This window comes from Squalius cephalus (assembly GCF_949319135.1).
Source record: "Squalius cephalus genome assembly, chromosome: 2".
Taxonomy (NCBI): Eukaryota; Metazoa; Chordata; class Actinopteri; order Cypriniformes; family Leuciscidae; genus Squalius; species Squalius cephalus.
The window spans coordinates 61165400-61183574 of NC_137123.1; the positions used below are offsets into that span (position 1 = coordinate 61165400).

The 18175-nt window shown below is 37.6% G+C and overlaps 1 protein-coding gene across 2 annotated transcripts in view; it reads right to left on the minus strand.

The window, feature by feature from the left end:
• The window catches only part of gpc6a (glypican 6a), a 189093-nt gene that overhangs the window by 61988 nt on the left and 108930 nt on the right, over positions 1–18175 (minus strand). For both annotated transcript variants that reach the window (XM_079864064.1, XM_079864063.1), the window contains exon 4: positions 7058–7223. In XM_079864064.1, the coding sequence (XP_079720190.1) occupies positions 7058–7223 (166 nt within the window). The remainder of the gene's footprint in view (positions 1–7057; positions 7224–18175) is intronic.

Below are 18175 nucleotides of genomic sequence, written 5' to 3' on the forward strand. Positions count from 1 at the left end.
TTTTAATTTAATTTATAAATAAACAAATACATACATACATAACAAATTAAATAATACAATTAAATAAAAAAATATAATTTATAATAAATAAGTGTATTTAATATGTTATTTTATTTAATATTTTATGTGTATTTTTATAGCACACAAAAGGTGAAAAGAAAAAAAAAATTAACAAAAAAGTTCAAGCTTTTCTACATGATATTGTGTTAGTTCTTCATCCTCATGCACTCAAGCACATTCATATGAAGGCTGTATCCTTAAGCTATGTCCACGCGGTGAGGACATGCCATCAGGCATTCATTATACTGTGCACCTTTTCCTGACACCGAATATCCCAACAAGGTGCTGACGAGAAAAATGATAATGACGCGCTGGTCATAAAAGCGAGCAGTGGCTATTTATCATGAAAGTGTGTGAGTGATGTATAAGCAAAGGTACAGCTTCCCTCCTACACCACATGTACTATAATGACTCCTACATCCTTCCCTGACCTCAACACATACGGCTCAGTGAGTCCTTGGGAATGAGGAAAGCCTTAACGTGTTTAAGGGTGAATGAAATCTGACAAGAACATATACTGTCACATTTCACCCCGAAATCTCAGTATATGCCTGTCTGTCTGTCTATATCCATTGTTACAATCAATTAACAAATAGTTTGATTGATTGGTGTGTGTGTGTGTGTGTGTGTGTGTATATATACATACACTGTCAGAAATAGGGGTACAGTAGGAGTACATTTCTGCGCTTTATTCAACTATTGATTTTCTTCTGTGTTTCTCTGAGTGAGTTGACGTAGTGTAACAGCGCAGCGCTTCTGGGTTTGTACGTCAGAACGGAGGCTCACTATTGGCCGACGCTGGTCATGTGTGTGATGCTGGCCAATAGTGAGCCTCCAATAAAGTCGTTATTTTTGTTTGTTTTTTGCGCACAAAAAGTATTCTCGTCGCTTGATAAACTTAAGGTTGAGCCACTGTAGTCACTTGGACTATTTTAACAATGTCTTTACTAACTTTTCTGGGATGGCAAGTTTCAATCCCATAGAAGCCTATGAAGGAGGGAGACAGCTCTCAGATATAATCAAAAATATCTTAATTTGTGTTCTGAAGATGAACGAAAAGGTTGGAACAACATGAAGGTGAGTAATTACTGACAGAATTTTCATTTTTGGGTGAACTAACCGATTAACACTTATATGTAAATGTATACAAAGTATCTATATATTTGAATTTCCATGGTGTCAGATCAGAGTTGTGCGCTCCTGGCATGCGGCGATCAGCTCAGAAGTGTTATTCTTAGGGTATGATTAGGGATGTGTGTGATATTGTACAGTAGAGAAACACTGCATCATTACATCAGCTCTACTCGTCCTCATGGCTGCGATGATGTCCACTGGAAACATGTAGAGTTGTGAAGTATTCTCAGCGAGCCACTGAGGACAAACTACAACTCAATTACACACACACATCCAAGGCTGCATATTAGGAGCTCTACAGGGATGTCCTCAAACACTGAAGCGTACATTGAGACCCTCAGCCAAGATGGAGCGACTTTAACTTGATGCGGTCGTTTACACCTTTGTGTACTTTCCCAGAGAAAAAATATCTTAAATTGTGTTCTGAAGATGAACGAAAGTCTTACGGGGTTGGAACAACATGAGGGCGAGTAATTACTGACAGAATGTTCATTTTTGGGTGAACTAACCCTATAAGCATCACTTCAAGGCATTACGTCTAATAAATCTGTCCTCTGTTTACAAAGCATAATGATAATGCTTTCCACAGCACAAGCTCATGTTCACCTCATCGAAGGCCACCTTCATATCACATTCAGGTCAAAGTGTTCCTTCCTGAATTTCCCCTTAAGGATCGATACGGCAGAGGAAATCTATGTATTTAATCAGCATGGCTTACATTGAGTTTGCTGTTGAAGTGATTATATAACAGCATGATCTTTTTATAAGGTCGAGAGGGATTATAATCAAAAACTCATTTGAGTTAAACACGGATTAAAACTGAAATTACTGCACTTTAAGATTAAGATTTAGATGTTTTTTTGTAAGATGTTATGCAACATTTTCTAATATACCTTTATTAAAATGAGACATTTTTATCCGTCTCAGACATACCAGCATGTTTCTAGAAGCAATACTACAGTACATAATGCTTAAAAAGCATTCATTTAATTTTACTCTAATGAAAATGTTCCTTTTGTCTGGTCTTTTATTGTCCCTGCAGCACTGTCTGTATGAAAGGTGCTTCATAATGAAATAAATGATTGTGTGGAAAACAAGGGAAATAGACAACTTAACTTCTGGAAGTTTGTTTCTTCCACAAAGAAAAAAAAAAAATTGCTACTTTTTATTCTGACAATTCTGACTTTTTGTCTCACAATTGTGAGTTTATATTAATTGTGAGATATTGCCTTTTATTTTTAATTCTGTGACAGAAACAAGCAACCATAGCTTTCTGTAAATTGTCCTCGATAATAAAAAATGAGACACAGCTGGGATAATTTTCCCTCAAACTATATTGTATATGTGCTAAATTTCAGTTTTTGCAACTGGGACACATAATTAGATCAATGCTTTTTAATGCATTGCATAGAAATTCACTCTGATCTTCTGTAAAAGTAAAAGTAAAAGTAAAAGTAAGTCCAAGTTAAAATGTACAATAAAATTGGAAGGGAAAATATGATTTAAAAATGTGATTAAATACTTCCACAATGTAAAAAAAAAAAAAAAAAAAAAAAAAAAAAAACTGCATTTTGTGATAAATAAATAAATAAATAAATAAATAAATAAATAAACGCCCAGACAAAATATGTATTGAGAATTTGGAGGGAAAAGGTAATTAACTGTCATGAAAATAAATACTTTCACAATGCAACAACTCCTTTTTCTAATTCATATTTTCGTTCTTTTTATTCAAAAAAGTGTCATTTCACTTTATATATATTTGTGCATCTCAAAATGTACAACAAAATAAATCTCACATAAGAGATCTCTCCTAAATCCGCTCTGATCCTTCCGAAAGTCATTGTATAATCCGTACAGGGTGTAGATTTGAGTATCAGTTCAAAATGCAACGTGCGTCTAAGAAGCCAGTGAATAAAGCAAACTGTGTGTGCTTGTACACACAAAACCTTTCGGGCGTCATCCAATATAATTGAGACTCAGAAGCCGAAAGAGACGAATGCTCATAGGATGAAGCTGAAATGATACTTCCTCGCTGGCTGACCCCAGACCAGAGGTGGCATATTCATCAGGATAAGAATAAACCAATGGCCTGATGTTTGCACCGAACATCTCATTTCCTGTGAAACTGGAACTCGCTGTCCGTCTGTCTTCTTCCCAAACAGCGTGATCACGGGCCGCTCTCGTTCCCGAGGCTAATGGTGGCATAACGTCTCCTGTGGTTTCACGAATTGAGATGAATGCAAACCCCTACGGCTTTGAAAGAAAATTAATAACACAGGATAATAATTTCTTACAACGGTTACGTTTGTTCAGTGGAATCTCATCCTAACGGGAAACTTCAGTGTGTCGCAGCAGGAATCTTTAATTGCTGACCAAAATGATGTCGCAAAATATGATTCATCAGAGGAAGGCTAACAAACCACAATTAGCAAATAAAAGATCCTAGCATGAGGTGCGCAAACACATTACGGGTTCAAACTGTTTTATTACATGCAAGAATTGTAATATGAGATGCTTGAATCTGCAAATGCAACATGTCTCTAATGAATATTTGCGATAGATCAACATTATCACTATCCATTTCAGAGTATTTGTTATTATGACTCTATATGTGTCCCGATTGGTTTGGTGGTTTTGGTTCACGTTCTGATGTTGCTCATGTTTGATTAGAAATAAACCGCACATGAGTTCTCACTTCAACTTGCCTTTAGTGGACATCCGTTAGAATATGTCTTCATTTTTAAATTTCTTACAATTGTGCTTTAATTTATTTTCAATTTACCTGCCCTTCAATATGTCAGTGCTTAGTTTTTTCTACTGGCCCAGTCAGATGGGTTCAGATTGTTACTTGCCCCGTCAAAATGCACAAAAAGATTTAGTTTTCGTTGTGTTTGACCCATGCAACCTTGTAAACAGTGCTTTAAGATTTTTAGGTATAGGTTTAACGATATGTATGTACTGAAATTGAATATATATATATATATATATATATATATATATATATATATATATATATATATATATATATAAACAAATCAGAAATCTCAAAAGAAACATTTCTCTGATCTGAGCTGCTAACCACATTCATTTTTTATAGCTCAATACTCTCTCTTATGCATGTTAGGAGAAACATCTGAGCCAAAGTTTATACTAAAACATGCATGAGAACTCCATTAAATATCCTTAAATACAAAAGAGCAGCTTTTCCTTTGGGAACTGCTATAATTAAATTGCATTAACCCATATCGCATATATACGCCCTTGACTTCATCCATTAAAATAAATAAAATAATGAATTAACACGCCGGTCGACGTAATCAACTCAATAGTGCCAATTTCCAAAAGGCATTCCCAGTGAAAGTTTGGTAAACCACACAGTTTCTTCAATCGATGCAGTGAATGGGGCCGGACCCGCTGAAGACGTGGTCTGAATGTCTTCACAGGCCGGCCAATCAATGCAGGTGAGAAGGGCACATCAACACAGGCCACGGGGAAATGCCACGTGTGCCACATGGAGCAAAGGTCAGTCCTGACCGCCAGGCCATCCGAGCTGATCGCACAAAGAGATGCTATTTCAAACAAAAACTAGTTTCTGTGTGGCCATTCTATAAATATTCAAAACAAAATGAATTATCCTCTTTTGCTAATCGAACCGCGGCACTATAAAGCCAGTCGATATCTCTCTGTGGGGGAGCAATATACTGATTTAAAATCTATAGTGCAGAAAAGGAGCTCTGAAAAATGCAAAACAAAGCCAAAGTGGTTTGAGAAACAAGGCAAAGCATATCAGGAAGTTTGGCTTAAAGAAGTGGTTGATTATGATTTAACTTTTGTAACTTTAGTTAGTGTGTAATGTTGCTGTTTGAGCATAAACAACATCTGCAAAGTTACAATGCTCAAAGTTCAAAGCAAAGGGAGATATTTTCTTTTACAGAAATTGCTTTTTAAGGACTACAACAAACGGCTGGTAGGGACTACACCGAGCTTCTTCACTAAATATAAACCCCGTCCCGGGAACACGCGACACCGTTCTATCTTCATGGAGCATATATGGAGTGATTTACAGATTATCATGACAGAATATGCTAACTATCCATTCATAAACGTCCTGTTGCATTCTACATGTTGTCACTTCTTCTTAAATCTCTCCATTTTGTCCGACTCCGGTTTGAACATAAAAGGCTGAACAGTTTCTATAATTTTCAGTGCGTGTCAGTGTGAGGTAATCAGAGCTGCTAACACACACACACACACACACACACACACACACACACACACACACACAAGCCCTTGAAGCTCCGCCCTCTGTGCCGGGAGCAGCAGCTCATTTGCATTTAAAGGGACACAAAAAACGGCACGTTTTTGCTCACCCTCAAAAAGTGACAATTTTATCATGCTATAAAAATTATTTAGGGGTATTTATTAATTCATGTAATTATTATATAAGGGTATTTTGAGCTAAAACTTCACATACACACTCTGGGGACATCAGAGACTTATTTTACATCTTGTAAAAATGGACATTATTGGACCCCTCTAAAAAAAGAGCCTTGAATGCACAAATGACTGACACATTTAAGTTTCACTTTCCAAGTTAAACAACACATACATTTTTCACATGGCATTGAGAATGTTGAAGGTAAGAGGAAGAAAAGCGCAATTGACTTACGCAGTATCAGTTCTGTGGGTGGGCGGCATTAAGCTGCTAAAGCCAGTGCCTATAGGTCATATGAATCAATCTGAACCATCACTCAAACTATATTTATTGCCATCAACAGGAATAAATTAAACATTCAACAGGATTGAGCAGCAGGGATGTAGCCTTTGCATAACGCAGGAGGTGAAAACCGCCTTGGAGAAATTAGCAGTGTTTTTGAAATAAAGCAAGTTCTCAAATTTGCATATATCTCTATAACGGCATGGAATAGCATTCACAACACATTTTACTTCGGTAATGTGACAGAATCCTAAATGAAACAGGACAATAAAGACTGGAATGGAGCCAGAACTCAATGTGAGTCGGCTAAAGCAATGACATTACTAATTCTTGGCAGAAAGCAAAACCTACTGGACTCAAAACTGAAACTCTTTGTTTGGACCAACTATCAATATAATACAATTAAGTGATTACACTGACTTACAGATAGATAGATAGATAGATGGATGGATGGATGGATGGATGGATGGATGGATGGATGGATGGATGGATGGATGGATGGATGGATGGATGGATGGATGGATGGATGGATGGATGGATGGATGGATGGATGGATGGATGGATGGATGGATGGAACAATGAATGGATGGCTGGACAGATAGAATGATAGAATGATAGAACAATAGATAGAACGAGATGGATGGATGGATGGATGGATGGACAGATAGAATGATAGAACGATAGATAGAACGAGATAGACATATAGATGAATGGATGAATGGATGGATGGAATGATAGAATGATAGATATAACGAGATGGATGGATGGATGGTTGGATAGATAGATAGATAGATAGATAGATAGATAGATAGATAGATAGATAGATAGATAGATAGATAGATAGATAGATAGATGATATGGATGGATGGATGGATGGATGGATGGATGGATGGATGGATGGATGGATGGGTGGATGGATGTATGGATGGATGTATGGAAGGAACAATAGATAGATGTATGTATGTATGTATGTATGTGTATATGGATGATGGATGGATGGATGGATGGATGGACGGACAGGTGACTCAATAGATAGACAGATAGATAGAATGCTTGCAAGAAAGAAAGAAAGAAAGAATGAATATAATCCAAAAGAAGAAATCAATATTTGAAAAGCAAGCCGGAAACAGAAGCGTCTCTCACCGATGAAGAGGTTCCACTCTGGGTCCAGGTCGGCTTGGTTGGCCAGGCAGCCCCGCATCACATTCTGGCAGTAGTTGGCACAGGGTCTGAGGCCTGGCATTCCTCCACAATACGGACAGAACAACATTTTGGTCAATGCTTTACTGCATCCTGGAGATATATTGACCTGCAGTAGAAATGAACAATGGGGAAACGTTAGACCTGGCTGAACAGATGAGTGTGTGAATGCATTTGAGAGTTGCCTTCCAGGCTGTTGGAAGGAACAGAGAAACGAGTTGGCCTGAAATTTATTCTAGAGAGACACTATGCTATACACTCACACCCTAGGACCTCTAAACGCTGTTTGTGCCACGCTTAAAGTGGTTTTCAGAGTGAAGAACTGCATTGAGAACAGGTCAAAGGTGTCTCTCAAACCACACTGGACTGAGCTGTCCGCTCAATGCATGTCCATTTTCAGAGTCAATACGGGTTCTTTCAGGATACAACATTTGCGAAGATTCACAGACACTTGTTGACGGAGCTCAAATGGCAACATTCTCACATCTAGCCTTCAGAGAAGACAAGTATCTACTCCCAACCGCCTCTGATAATTGCATGTCATTCTCTATCTTTATACTTGACTCAGGAGCTTGTATGCCAGACACCTTCTGTCCATCATGTGCCGGCGCTCTCCAAAGGTCAAGGCCGCACTGAGAGGAGCAGACGGTCGGCTGGAAACATGCGGGCTGAGAGATCTGAAAGGACATGTTGTGTTGATTTCTCTGATCAAGCCTGACAGTGCTGTGCGAGTACGAGTTTTTACTATCATGTGAGGACTAAGGGTGAAAACCTGAAAATCAAGTGTAGAAATATGCAGAATATACAGTACAGGTGTGCCAATTAATATAGAAGCTTGCTTCAGAGTAAAAAAATAAATAATTACGACTTTGTATTACCATAAAATCAAAAGTCATATTTTTTTATGGAATTTTGCAGATTTATTACAAATGATTTATCCTTGCACATAATCTTTAATCAAAACAACTTCTCCTCCCTCTTGCAGCTCATCTCTTCTCTTCTCTGATGACGAGGGCGGGGCAACCTGTCACTCACATGAGATCGACCAATAGCAAACAATGACCATCCAATCAATTTCCCACGGACAAAATCAAGCCCCGCCCACATGTGTTCTTGTTCCAGAAGCCTTTTTTTACTCAGATCGAGAAGAAAAGACAACCTCTGTTTCACGCAACTTTATTTGTGAGTTTACATCTCACAATTGTAAGTTTGTCTTTTAACTGGGATTTTAGATATTATGAAAAAAATAATAACAAAAAAAAAAAAAAAAGACAAAATTATATTTACTTGTTTGTTTAAACGTATGAAACAAGTGTTGTTATCATTAACTAAAACTAATACAAATAATTTTTGGTAATTGAAATAAAGCTAAAATAAAATAAAATATTAGATACAAATAATAAAACTAAAAGCTAAATCAAAATATTAATACATTTTACCTAGTATAAAATTATACTAAAATAGCACTGAAAATATAATAATAGTAATAATAATTATCATCATCATCTTTATGCACAGACAACCCTTGACAGCCAACTGCAGTTTCCAAAATGTGCAGTATAAAATACATAATTTTCTTAACTAAATAATTGGACTGCCAAGAGTTAAGACTATTTAAAAAATTGCAAAATAACCATTTTTATTTCTGAATAAGCGAATGTTTTTAAAGAAATAAAATATAGGCTATAGACTACGCAGTACGGCCTACGCTAACTATCTTAAGCCTCAGTTTCTTCTTTGCAATAGAGCAAAAGCGCTTCTTTTCTTACTTTAAGCTCCTGCAGTTTCTACTTTGCCCTGTTCTGTACGGGAGATAGTTTACAAAGAACTTGTCTAATGTTTCAGACACGTGTATTCTGTCAAGCTTGATTTATTTACCCTTCAAAATCTGTGCTTTACACGACTCTACCATCGGCTCGTAATTGAAAGAACAAGCGTAGGATCAGTTGCGACTCTGAAGCCGCGTCACACCTCCGGATTGGAGGATAAACTCTTCCTGTCTTCATCATCCTGATGATCCTTCAGATCCAGACAGCGCCAAACTTCCCTTCCTCTCCCGCTCCAAATCTAGCAGTGTTTGTGGAGCTCCTGGAGACTGTGAACGGAGAGGATCAAACGCAGCTGCTCTGACGCTCCCCGTTTTACACTCCGACATCAAATGCTGAGCGCAGGAGAGCTTTGAACGCAGTTTCATCACAGCAGCCTCTCTCAGTGTTTCTCATGCGTTTCCTAATCAGACATTAACTTCACGCAGAACAACACAGAGAGACTGTCTGCGAGCAAACGTGACTTTAAACGAGGGACGCCGCTAGGATATTTGGTTGTACTCTGAGCCTGAGGAAAAAGTCTCATGGGATTTTTTTCATGCTTTAATACAGTATCTGAGAGGTTGACAGGACAAATGATGTTTAATGGAAACACCCTGCTGACTGTATATATGTATATAATTTTTAATAAGAATGCCCTAAATGAAGAATCACATGTCTCAATATTGAATTTCAGCAATAAGTTCTACCAATTACATAACGGTTCGAAAGTTTGGGGCTTGTAAGATTTGTTTTATTTTATTATTTTAAAGACATTCATATTTTTATTCAGTAAAACTGCATTCAATTGATAACAAATTACAGTAAAGACATTTTTTATGTTATAATGTTAGATGATGTTCATTTGGACTTTCTATTCAGATTTCCACACAAATATGAAGCAGCAGCACAACTGTTTACAACCCTGATAATAATCAGAAATGTTTCTTGAGCATCAAATCATCATATCTGATTGATTTCTGAAGGATCATGTGACACTGAAGACTGGAGTAATGATGCTGAAAATTCAGCTTTGACTATATATTTACTATATATTCAAATAGAAAACAGCTACGCAAAATATTTCACAGTTTTTAATCAATTCAGGCTTGGCGAGCAGAAGAGACAATCTTACCGACCAGATTTTTAAAAACACCTACAGTACACCTCCATATCTTTAAAATGGAGCTGTTCAAATACACTGATGTATAAAAGTAAAGAAATTCCTCAAGCCAATAAATACTATAGATTGTACGTACTTGAGGTCAACAAAATGATTTATTCCGGAGTCATGCTCATGTACACGCATAGCACTGAGTTATTAAAGCGTAACCTGTGAGCAATAAAATGTTCCTGCGGGTTTGCCCACTGCCTATATTTAATAAAAATCTATCTTAACTTTGACACAACTGTCATGCAGAAGAAATGCCCAGCAGTGATGGAGGAGAAATATGACGTGCGTTCAACACGCGAGATGATATGAAGGAGCACAAACTAGGTCATTTCCATGTTTTTACATTTCACAGCTAGACAGCATGCAAAACAATGCATTTTTTATGAAAGTAAAGCAGCCTTCCTCGCAATGCTCTGATATACCTGTCGCAAATCAATCTGCAAAGCCCAGGAATCGAGCTAAGCCATGGAGAATGCAACATGCAGTAAGCTTGATCAGCAGCCGAGATTTCCTGAGGACAGAGAGACCTGTGAGTCATTTATGAGCTCCGGCTTCAGACGCCCTCCACAATAGCAGCAAATTCCAATAAAATCCCCCTTTTTCACACCATGCAGCCAGTCGCGATCGTCCAATCCCTCGAGCTGTGATTCTGCTTACAGGCCAACGGCCAAAACTGACACTAGTTTTAACACTTTTTTTGCTGGCAACCTGGAAGCCACGAAATACCACATGTGTTTCATTTTAATTTTAGAAACTTTCATTTCAACTCTTCTTAATGCAATTATGAATTGTCACAGACTAATATAATTGTTGAAAAAAACCTTTACAAAGAATATCGGCCAACCATTCTTAAAGACGACCTATTATGTCCTTTTTCAAAGTCTTGATTGTGTTTCTGGCCTCTACTAGAACAGGTTTTAATGCTTTAATGTTCAACAAAAACACATTATTTTCCCCATGTTCTCCATTGTTGCAGCTCCTCTCTTCCCAGTCTGTCAGTAACGCTCTGTTTAGTTCCTGTCTCTATGAAGCCCCTCCTTCTGAAAAGCACACTGTGCTCTGATTGGTCGGCTGGATCAGTGTGTTGTGATTGGTCGAGCGCTTCAAGTGTGTTTGGGAAATGTCCCGCCCCATACCATAACCGCCACTTTCAACACACTACTAACTAACTCAACCAGGCCCCGCCCCTTTATTCTGCATATTAATTATTTAAATGAGAACCATTGTGACGTGTTCGTTCCCAGCAGAAACTCAAAACTACAACTATTACTTTTTCACATATTTTATATTGTTGCAGCTCCTTTCTTCCCAGTCTGTCAGTAATGCTAAGTTTAGTTCCTGTGTATATGAAGCCCCCTTTTCTGAAAAGCACACTGTGCTCTGATTGGTCAGCTGGACTAGTGTGTTGTGATTGGTCAAACGCTTAGAATATTTTTGGGAAATGCACCGCCTCGAATCATAACTGCAAGTTTCAACACACTACTAACTAACTCAACCAGGCTCCTTTATTCTGTGTATGAATTATTTAAATGCGGAATATTGTGACGTGTTCGTTCCCGGAGGAAAACTCAAGACTACAATGGAGGCGTTTCAGGGAGTTCAGAAACAATGACACTCATATAGAGAATAACTCCTGCTGGAGGGACTTCGTAACTTTGCAGAGCTTTTTCATGCTTGAACAGCAACATTACACTCTAAAGAAAGATGAACATGGAAAAAAGCATACTGGGTCCTATTTAACATTTCAAATCATTCATGTTAAAGGCACTGAATAGAAATGTAAACACTAATTGTGCTCTGGTACATGCAGAGCAATCTAATTTAAGTGCTTCCTTTAATAGTTCTGACATTTGATGATTTGATTCAATTCAAAGATTCAAATCAGAGATAAAATTCAAAAGACTGAATTAAAAATATTAAATTCAAAAGATTCAAATTGATTAATAATTCAATATGAAGATTAGATTCAGAATATTCAAAGATGTAAACAAAAGAAGACAACTAAAAAGGATCAAATCAATGACTCGGTTCAAAAATTAAATGAAAAATTCAATTTAAAGATTCAATTAGATTCTCAGATCTATCACAATAATGCACATTATCCAACAGCACTTATAGAGCGTTTCAAGGATTGTAATGCCTAAGATCCGGTTCTGTTTGAAATCAAGCAGGAATACAATACAATGGATTTCTGAAACCACAAATGAACCTGCTTGTCTTTATACGACATCTTCTGAGCCGCTCTATAACTGGTTACCAATTCACCTTGGTCAACTAACATATACAAAGTTAAAAATGTTCTCATCTTTTGGTCACACTTCATATGCCTTCATGCTATTCAGTTGTTCTACTTTCTTTGTAACTCTTTGCGAAATTTACAAGAAATATCTGAGTGAAATTGAATTCAATCCAATAGCATCATTATCTGGTGTAATATAAACTGTAGCGCATAAACCCTTAAAGAAGAATATGCTCAAATCCCTTTTTGTTTTCCATAAAAGGGATTCGAATCACAAGTGCACAATGATATCATTATATCAGCATGCTGTTGATGCGAAGAAAAGCACGAGGAAAGTGCCTCCTCAATCTTTCTGTAAGGAAACGCCTTCAGGATAAATCTGAAACGGAGAGTCCTGCTTATAAAAACCCATAAAGGACAATAATATACTGTGCTGCATGTACTGGGAGAAGATAAAATGGCTTTGAGCAACTGCACAGAAATCCTGTTGGGTACATTGTGTTCCATTTTAAGCCTGGCACATTTGATTTCTCATTCTGCTCTGAACCACATAGCCAGGGTAAACCGACCCATGGGAAATCTTGCTGAACAAATCCTGAGACTCGTCAGCCGCATCTGGGAATGAAAATATATGACCAATGGTTTTAGGAAGAAGCACAGAATTAACCTTGAAGGGTGTTAAGAGACGCGATACAACGCGACGAGCTTAGAGCTGCTCTAATGTGAGGCGTTTGGCACGACAAAAAGAACATTCCTGTCAGCAGATGGATCTAATCCGCAGTTATTATGACAGTATGCCCAATCCAATCTGGCACGAGCCTCCAGAATCAAACCCAACACACACGAGTGAAACTTCGAACGGAGCAGCTTGCGAGTGTAGGCTTGGATATGATATAATCAGATCCCTGAAGGTGCAGCACCTCCTTCTGTTCCTCTCTTTCGTTTCAAATGTCAGAGAAGGGCTGAGAAGGTGCAAGAAGTGACATAAGTAGTTAATAAGAAGCAGAAGCTAACAGGAAGACTCTGGGCTCCTCACGACTTCAACTAAAGAACTTCTTGTGTCTTAAGTGTGACTTCGGTACACTGTAAAAAAAAAAAAAATTCTTACTCGTTAATAAAACAAAGATGAGTATGTTTTACAAGAAAAAACGGCCAGTTCTCACCAAGAACTATAACTTTCAGGATAACTCTGATTGGATGCCAAAGTTTTTATCATTCATCAGCTGAAACATTTTTAAAAAATCGTTCCTCTATGTTGTTATCGTAGTTGAATCTTGATATTCTTTATATTAGGATGAATGATTTTTAGAACTATATCTTTATCATTTTAGTTATTTTCCTTGGTGTGAACAGGCCTCAACATTTTACAATGAGGTTGCATTTGTTAATATTAGTTAAAGGAACACACCGACTTTTTGGGACTTTATCTTATTCACCGTATCCCCCAGAGTTAGATAAGTCCATACACACCCTTCTCATCTCTGTGCGTGCCGTAACTCTGTCTGACGCACCCACCGCTAGCCTAGCTTAGCACAAAGACTGGAGGTAAATGGCTCCAGCTAGCATACCGCTCCCAATAAGTGACAAAATAACGCCAACATTTTCCTATTTACATGCTGTGATTTGTATAGTCACAGTGTGTACAAATAACAAGGTCACATGAGACACAGCCATCTTCTAACCGTATACATACTGGGAACTATATTCTCAGAAGACGAAGCACTGCTACTTCTGCGGAGTGATTTACTCCAACTCTGAGCGAACAACTCTGGCTGTGTCTCATGTGACCTTGTTATTTGGACTATACAAATCGCAACATGTAAATAGTAAAATGTTGGCGTTATTTTGTCACTTATTGGGAGCAGTATGCTAGCTGGAGCCATTTACCTCCAGTCTTTGTGCTAAGCTAGGCTAGCGGTGGGTGCGTCAGACAGAGTTACGGCACGCACGGAGATGAGAAGGGTGTGTCTGGACTTATCTAACTCTGGGGGATACGGTGAATAAGCCAAAGTCCCAAAAAGTCGGCATGTTCCTTTAACATGAGCTAATAATAAACAAAAATTCTACTGGATTTATTAATCTTAGTTAATGGTAATTTGAACATTTATTAATACATTGTTTTAAAATCCAAAGTTATATTTGTTAATGGACTCACTGTAAACCCAAATAAGTTGGCAAAACTCAAAAGATTTGAGGTTATCAGCTACATCATTTTTTTAAAAAGTTTAAGTAAGCAGAAATAGCAGATTTTTATTTTGTACTCATACATTTTAATTGCTCTTAACTTGATATATTTGAGTAAGCTAATTCATACATTTAACTTATTATTATTAACTTTATTCTCGCACTCTTGCAAACTATTCTAACACAAAATGTCCAACTTGAAGATTTTAAAATAAAGATTGAAAGAGTTAGTTGCTTAGCGATGGTGGTGTTGAAGTCATGTAGTTCATTTATATTCTGCCTTTAGACTTTTCTTGTATTTAGGTTTCAAAATTCATAAATCTTGTTCATTTGTGAGGAATTTGTCACAATCACAAAACTTATTTTCTGCAATAATCCAAATGCTGATGGAAAAGCATAACTTATGGTATGGCCAATAAATGTACACATTACAGCAGCTCTCTATTTCAGCAATCATTGCTGTTTATTTTTCACAAAAGATGGAATGCAAGTACAGAAATCTGCCGGCAATGACACAAACTAGTGCACTGCCCTACTAATCCAAATAAAGCTCAATCTCTCTAAAGATCTACATTAGCACTCACGCCAGCATCACATGCCCTTTCTTTCGGACATTAGGCATGTTCGGCCAGCATCATTAACACCGCTGCACTGCCAGTGAACTAACACGGCTAAAGTCAACACGCCATCTGTCAACTAGAAAGAAAAAAGTGGGAAAAGAGGAAATGTGAATCCAGCATCATCTGAATACGCATTCACATTTTTGCACAATACTAACTCATTTTACAATACTAATACATTTACATACGAATGGGAAAGCTAAGCATGATTAATCACAATTTATTTATTATTAATAATGCTTTGCTTAAAGCAACATGTTATTGTCTGACCCAAACATGAAGGGTAAGTATAAATATATGATATGTGACCATGGGCCACAAAACCAGTCAATTCTTTGAAACTGAGATGTATACACCACATGAAAGCTGAATAAATAAGCTTTCCGTTGATGTATGGTTTGTTAGGATAGGACAATATTTGGCTGAGATACAACTATTAGAAAATCTGGAATCTGAGGGTGCAAAAAAATCGAAACATTGAGAAAATCTCCTTTAAAGTTGTGCATTTATGTTGGCGATTGTGCTGCATTCACTCACAGAAATAAATGTTTTATATATGTACGGTAGGAAATTTACTAAATATCTTGATGGATCATGATCTTTACTTAATATCCTAATGATTTTTGGCATAAAAGAAAAATCAATCATTTTGACCCATACAATGTATTGTTGGCTATTGCCACAAATTTACCCGTGCGACTTATGACTGGTTTTGTGATCCAGGGTCACATATTATAATACTTGGAGCTGGAGTTTGGTGGACTGTTAGTTTAACGTCTGTGTTGACCTCATTCATTGGAGTAAATATTAAACTCCCACAGCCCTACATAGGAAATGCGGTTTGGAAAATGAATGGATGGAAATATTTTAAACTAACATGACAGCACATCTTTCACAAACTAAACCAAACTAATGTGAACTTTTCAAACCACCTTGCTAATGCCCAAGGCAACAGAAACAACCCACACAGTAACATTTCTTACGCTTCTGCTGCATGATCACACTTCTGAAACACGTGTGTTTATTCAGCGCAATGTGTTTACACACTCAACAGGACCTTTAATCCAAAAGAGAGGAGAAACAATCTCTTAACAATTGCAATCGCTTCTGCTTGTCAGATGCTTTTCTTACTTGTGTCTAATTTGCATTTTTCTAAAGGCATTTTATAAGAAACATCACAGAGACGGTGGTACTTCAATTAAACATACTTAAAATCTCCATTAAGGTCTCCCGAGAGCTGAAACAGCAAACTTTGAGCAATAAAATTCTCCTATGGAGCTGAACATTCATATCTTTACTGAAAGAAAGGGCCAAAAACATAAAAATACATGTTTTTATATGCTAACACAGCACTGGAATTTGCACATATTGCACATACATGTCTGTGCCATTAAACCATTAAATATAAAGCTAAATATAATATATAAGTCAAAATATTAATAAATACTATAATAGCATATACATTATACAGAGCAACTAACTTCACACACTTGTTTCTACTAACTTGCTCAGAGATATTCCCTCAAACTTTTGCTCTGCAATGACAGTAGTTAATCTGGGGTGCGTTTCCCGAACAACGACGTAACTCGCTGCTTCACTACCGTAGTGCGATGCATCGTTGAAGAAATCAACTAGCTAGTGACGACTGTTTCCCGAAACTGTATTGTCGCAAAGTGGTCGTTCAACCACGTTGGTTTATGACGACACACACGTGGTGGAGTAATAACTTCTCTTAATGAATCTGTTTGAGATCGAATTAACGCTAGATGTTTTGCTATAAATTACAGACATGGCATCTGAGGACTATTTCTCATTTTTCTCAGTTATTTTGCTTTATTTCCAGATTCAATCATAGGCTCGTTCTTACATAGTAGAGCACATTCACACATGCGCACTCTTCAAAAATGGTGCTTTAAATCTCTTGACAAATTAAAAGACGTAAATTACATTTGTATGTATTCTAAATAAAAGACACAGGTTGTACTGCTGAATGTCAGCTTGCTTATTTTGCTCAAGATAAGGATTTATTAAGTCCACATGTCATGCAAACGAGAAACTCTGCTTCTAACCACAGGTCGAGAGCTGTCGTTCCAACTACACAACTTTGCGATGCTGTTAACGAATGTTCGTTAGAACGATGGTTCGGGAAACACTGACTCGTTGAACTATGCTGATAACGACGGAACTTGCGAACATAGTTGGCTAACGATGCTTTTGGGAAACGCACCCCTGAAAGAGAAAACTGACAGTAAAGAAGACCATTTAAATGAATGATCGCAACAGCACCTCTAGTGCCAACGCTGAGAATGCAATGCTTTCTGTTCATATTTCAAAAAGCTTGCATTGCTTAAAAGCATTAGCATTTATATTACGGGCCTCACAACCTCTTTCTTTCACCACATCTCCTATGCCACAGTACCATAATCCCACATGCAGGTTTGCCCTACAATTACCAATTCTCTCTAATTGAACGGCATCTGAGGACAAGAGCCAGTGAGAGCTACAGTGATAGTTTAACCGCCCAGCCGAGACACTGGCTCCAAAACAATCAGCTCTGCTGCGGGTAGCATGCCGCCGCACCGCAGATCACACACGCACACACACACACACACACACACACACATGTGAGCGAGGTAATAAAGACAAGAGCTCAGTCGCTGTATTTGTCATGCTCGACTGCGGCGGATCTCGCTCTACTGGCGCTTTATTGTGTTTAGATGCCCTGATAGATACTAACACTTCCTCAACAACTTCCAAGGACACAGATTCGACGTGGTTTCCCGATGGCTGGATGTCCATAAAGATTATACGACGCTGGTGCTAATCATGAGTTTGTGCCAATATCAAGGGTCGTGAAATTCGGGGTGACAGATTGAGTGCTTTTACAAGAATGTCAGATTGAAGTGCATACGCATATACCAGTTTGTTCTTTCTCTCATTCAAATGATTCAATATGAGGGAGTGCATTAGCACAAGACATTTACATATAATCATTTTAAAACACATCCACAAATCAAGATTTTATCCCTGGAGGGAATG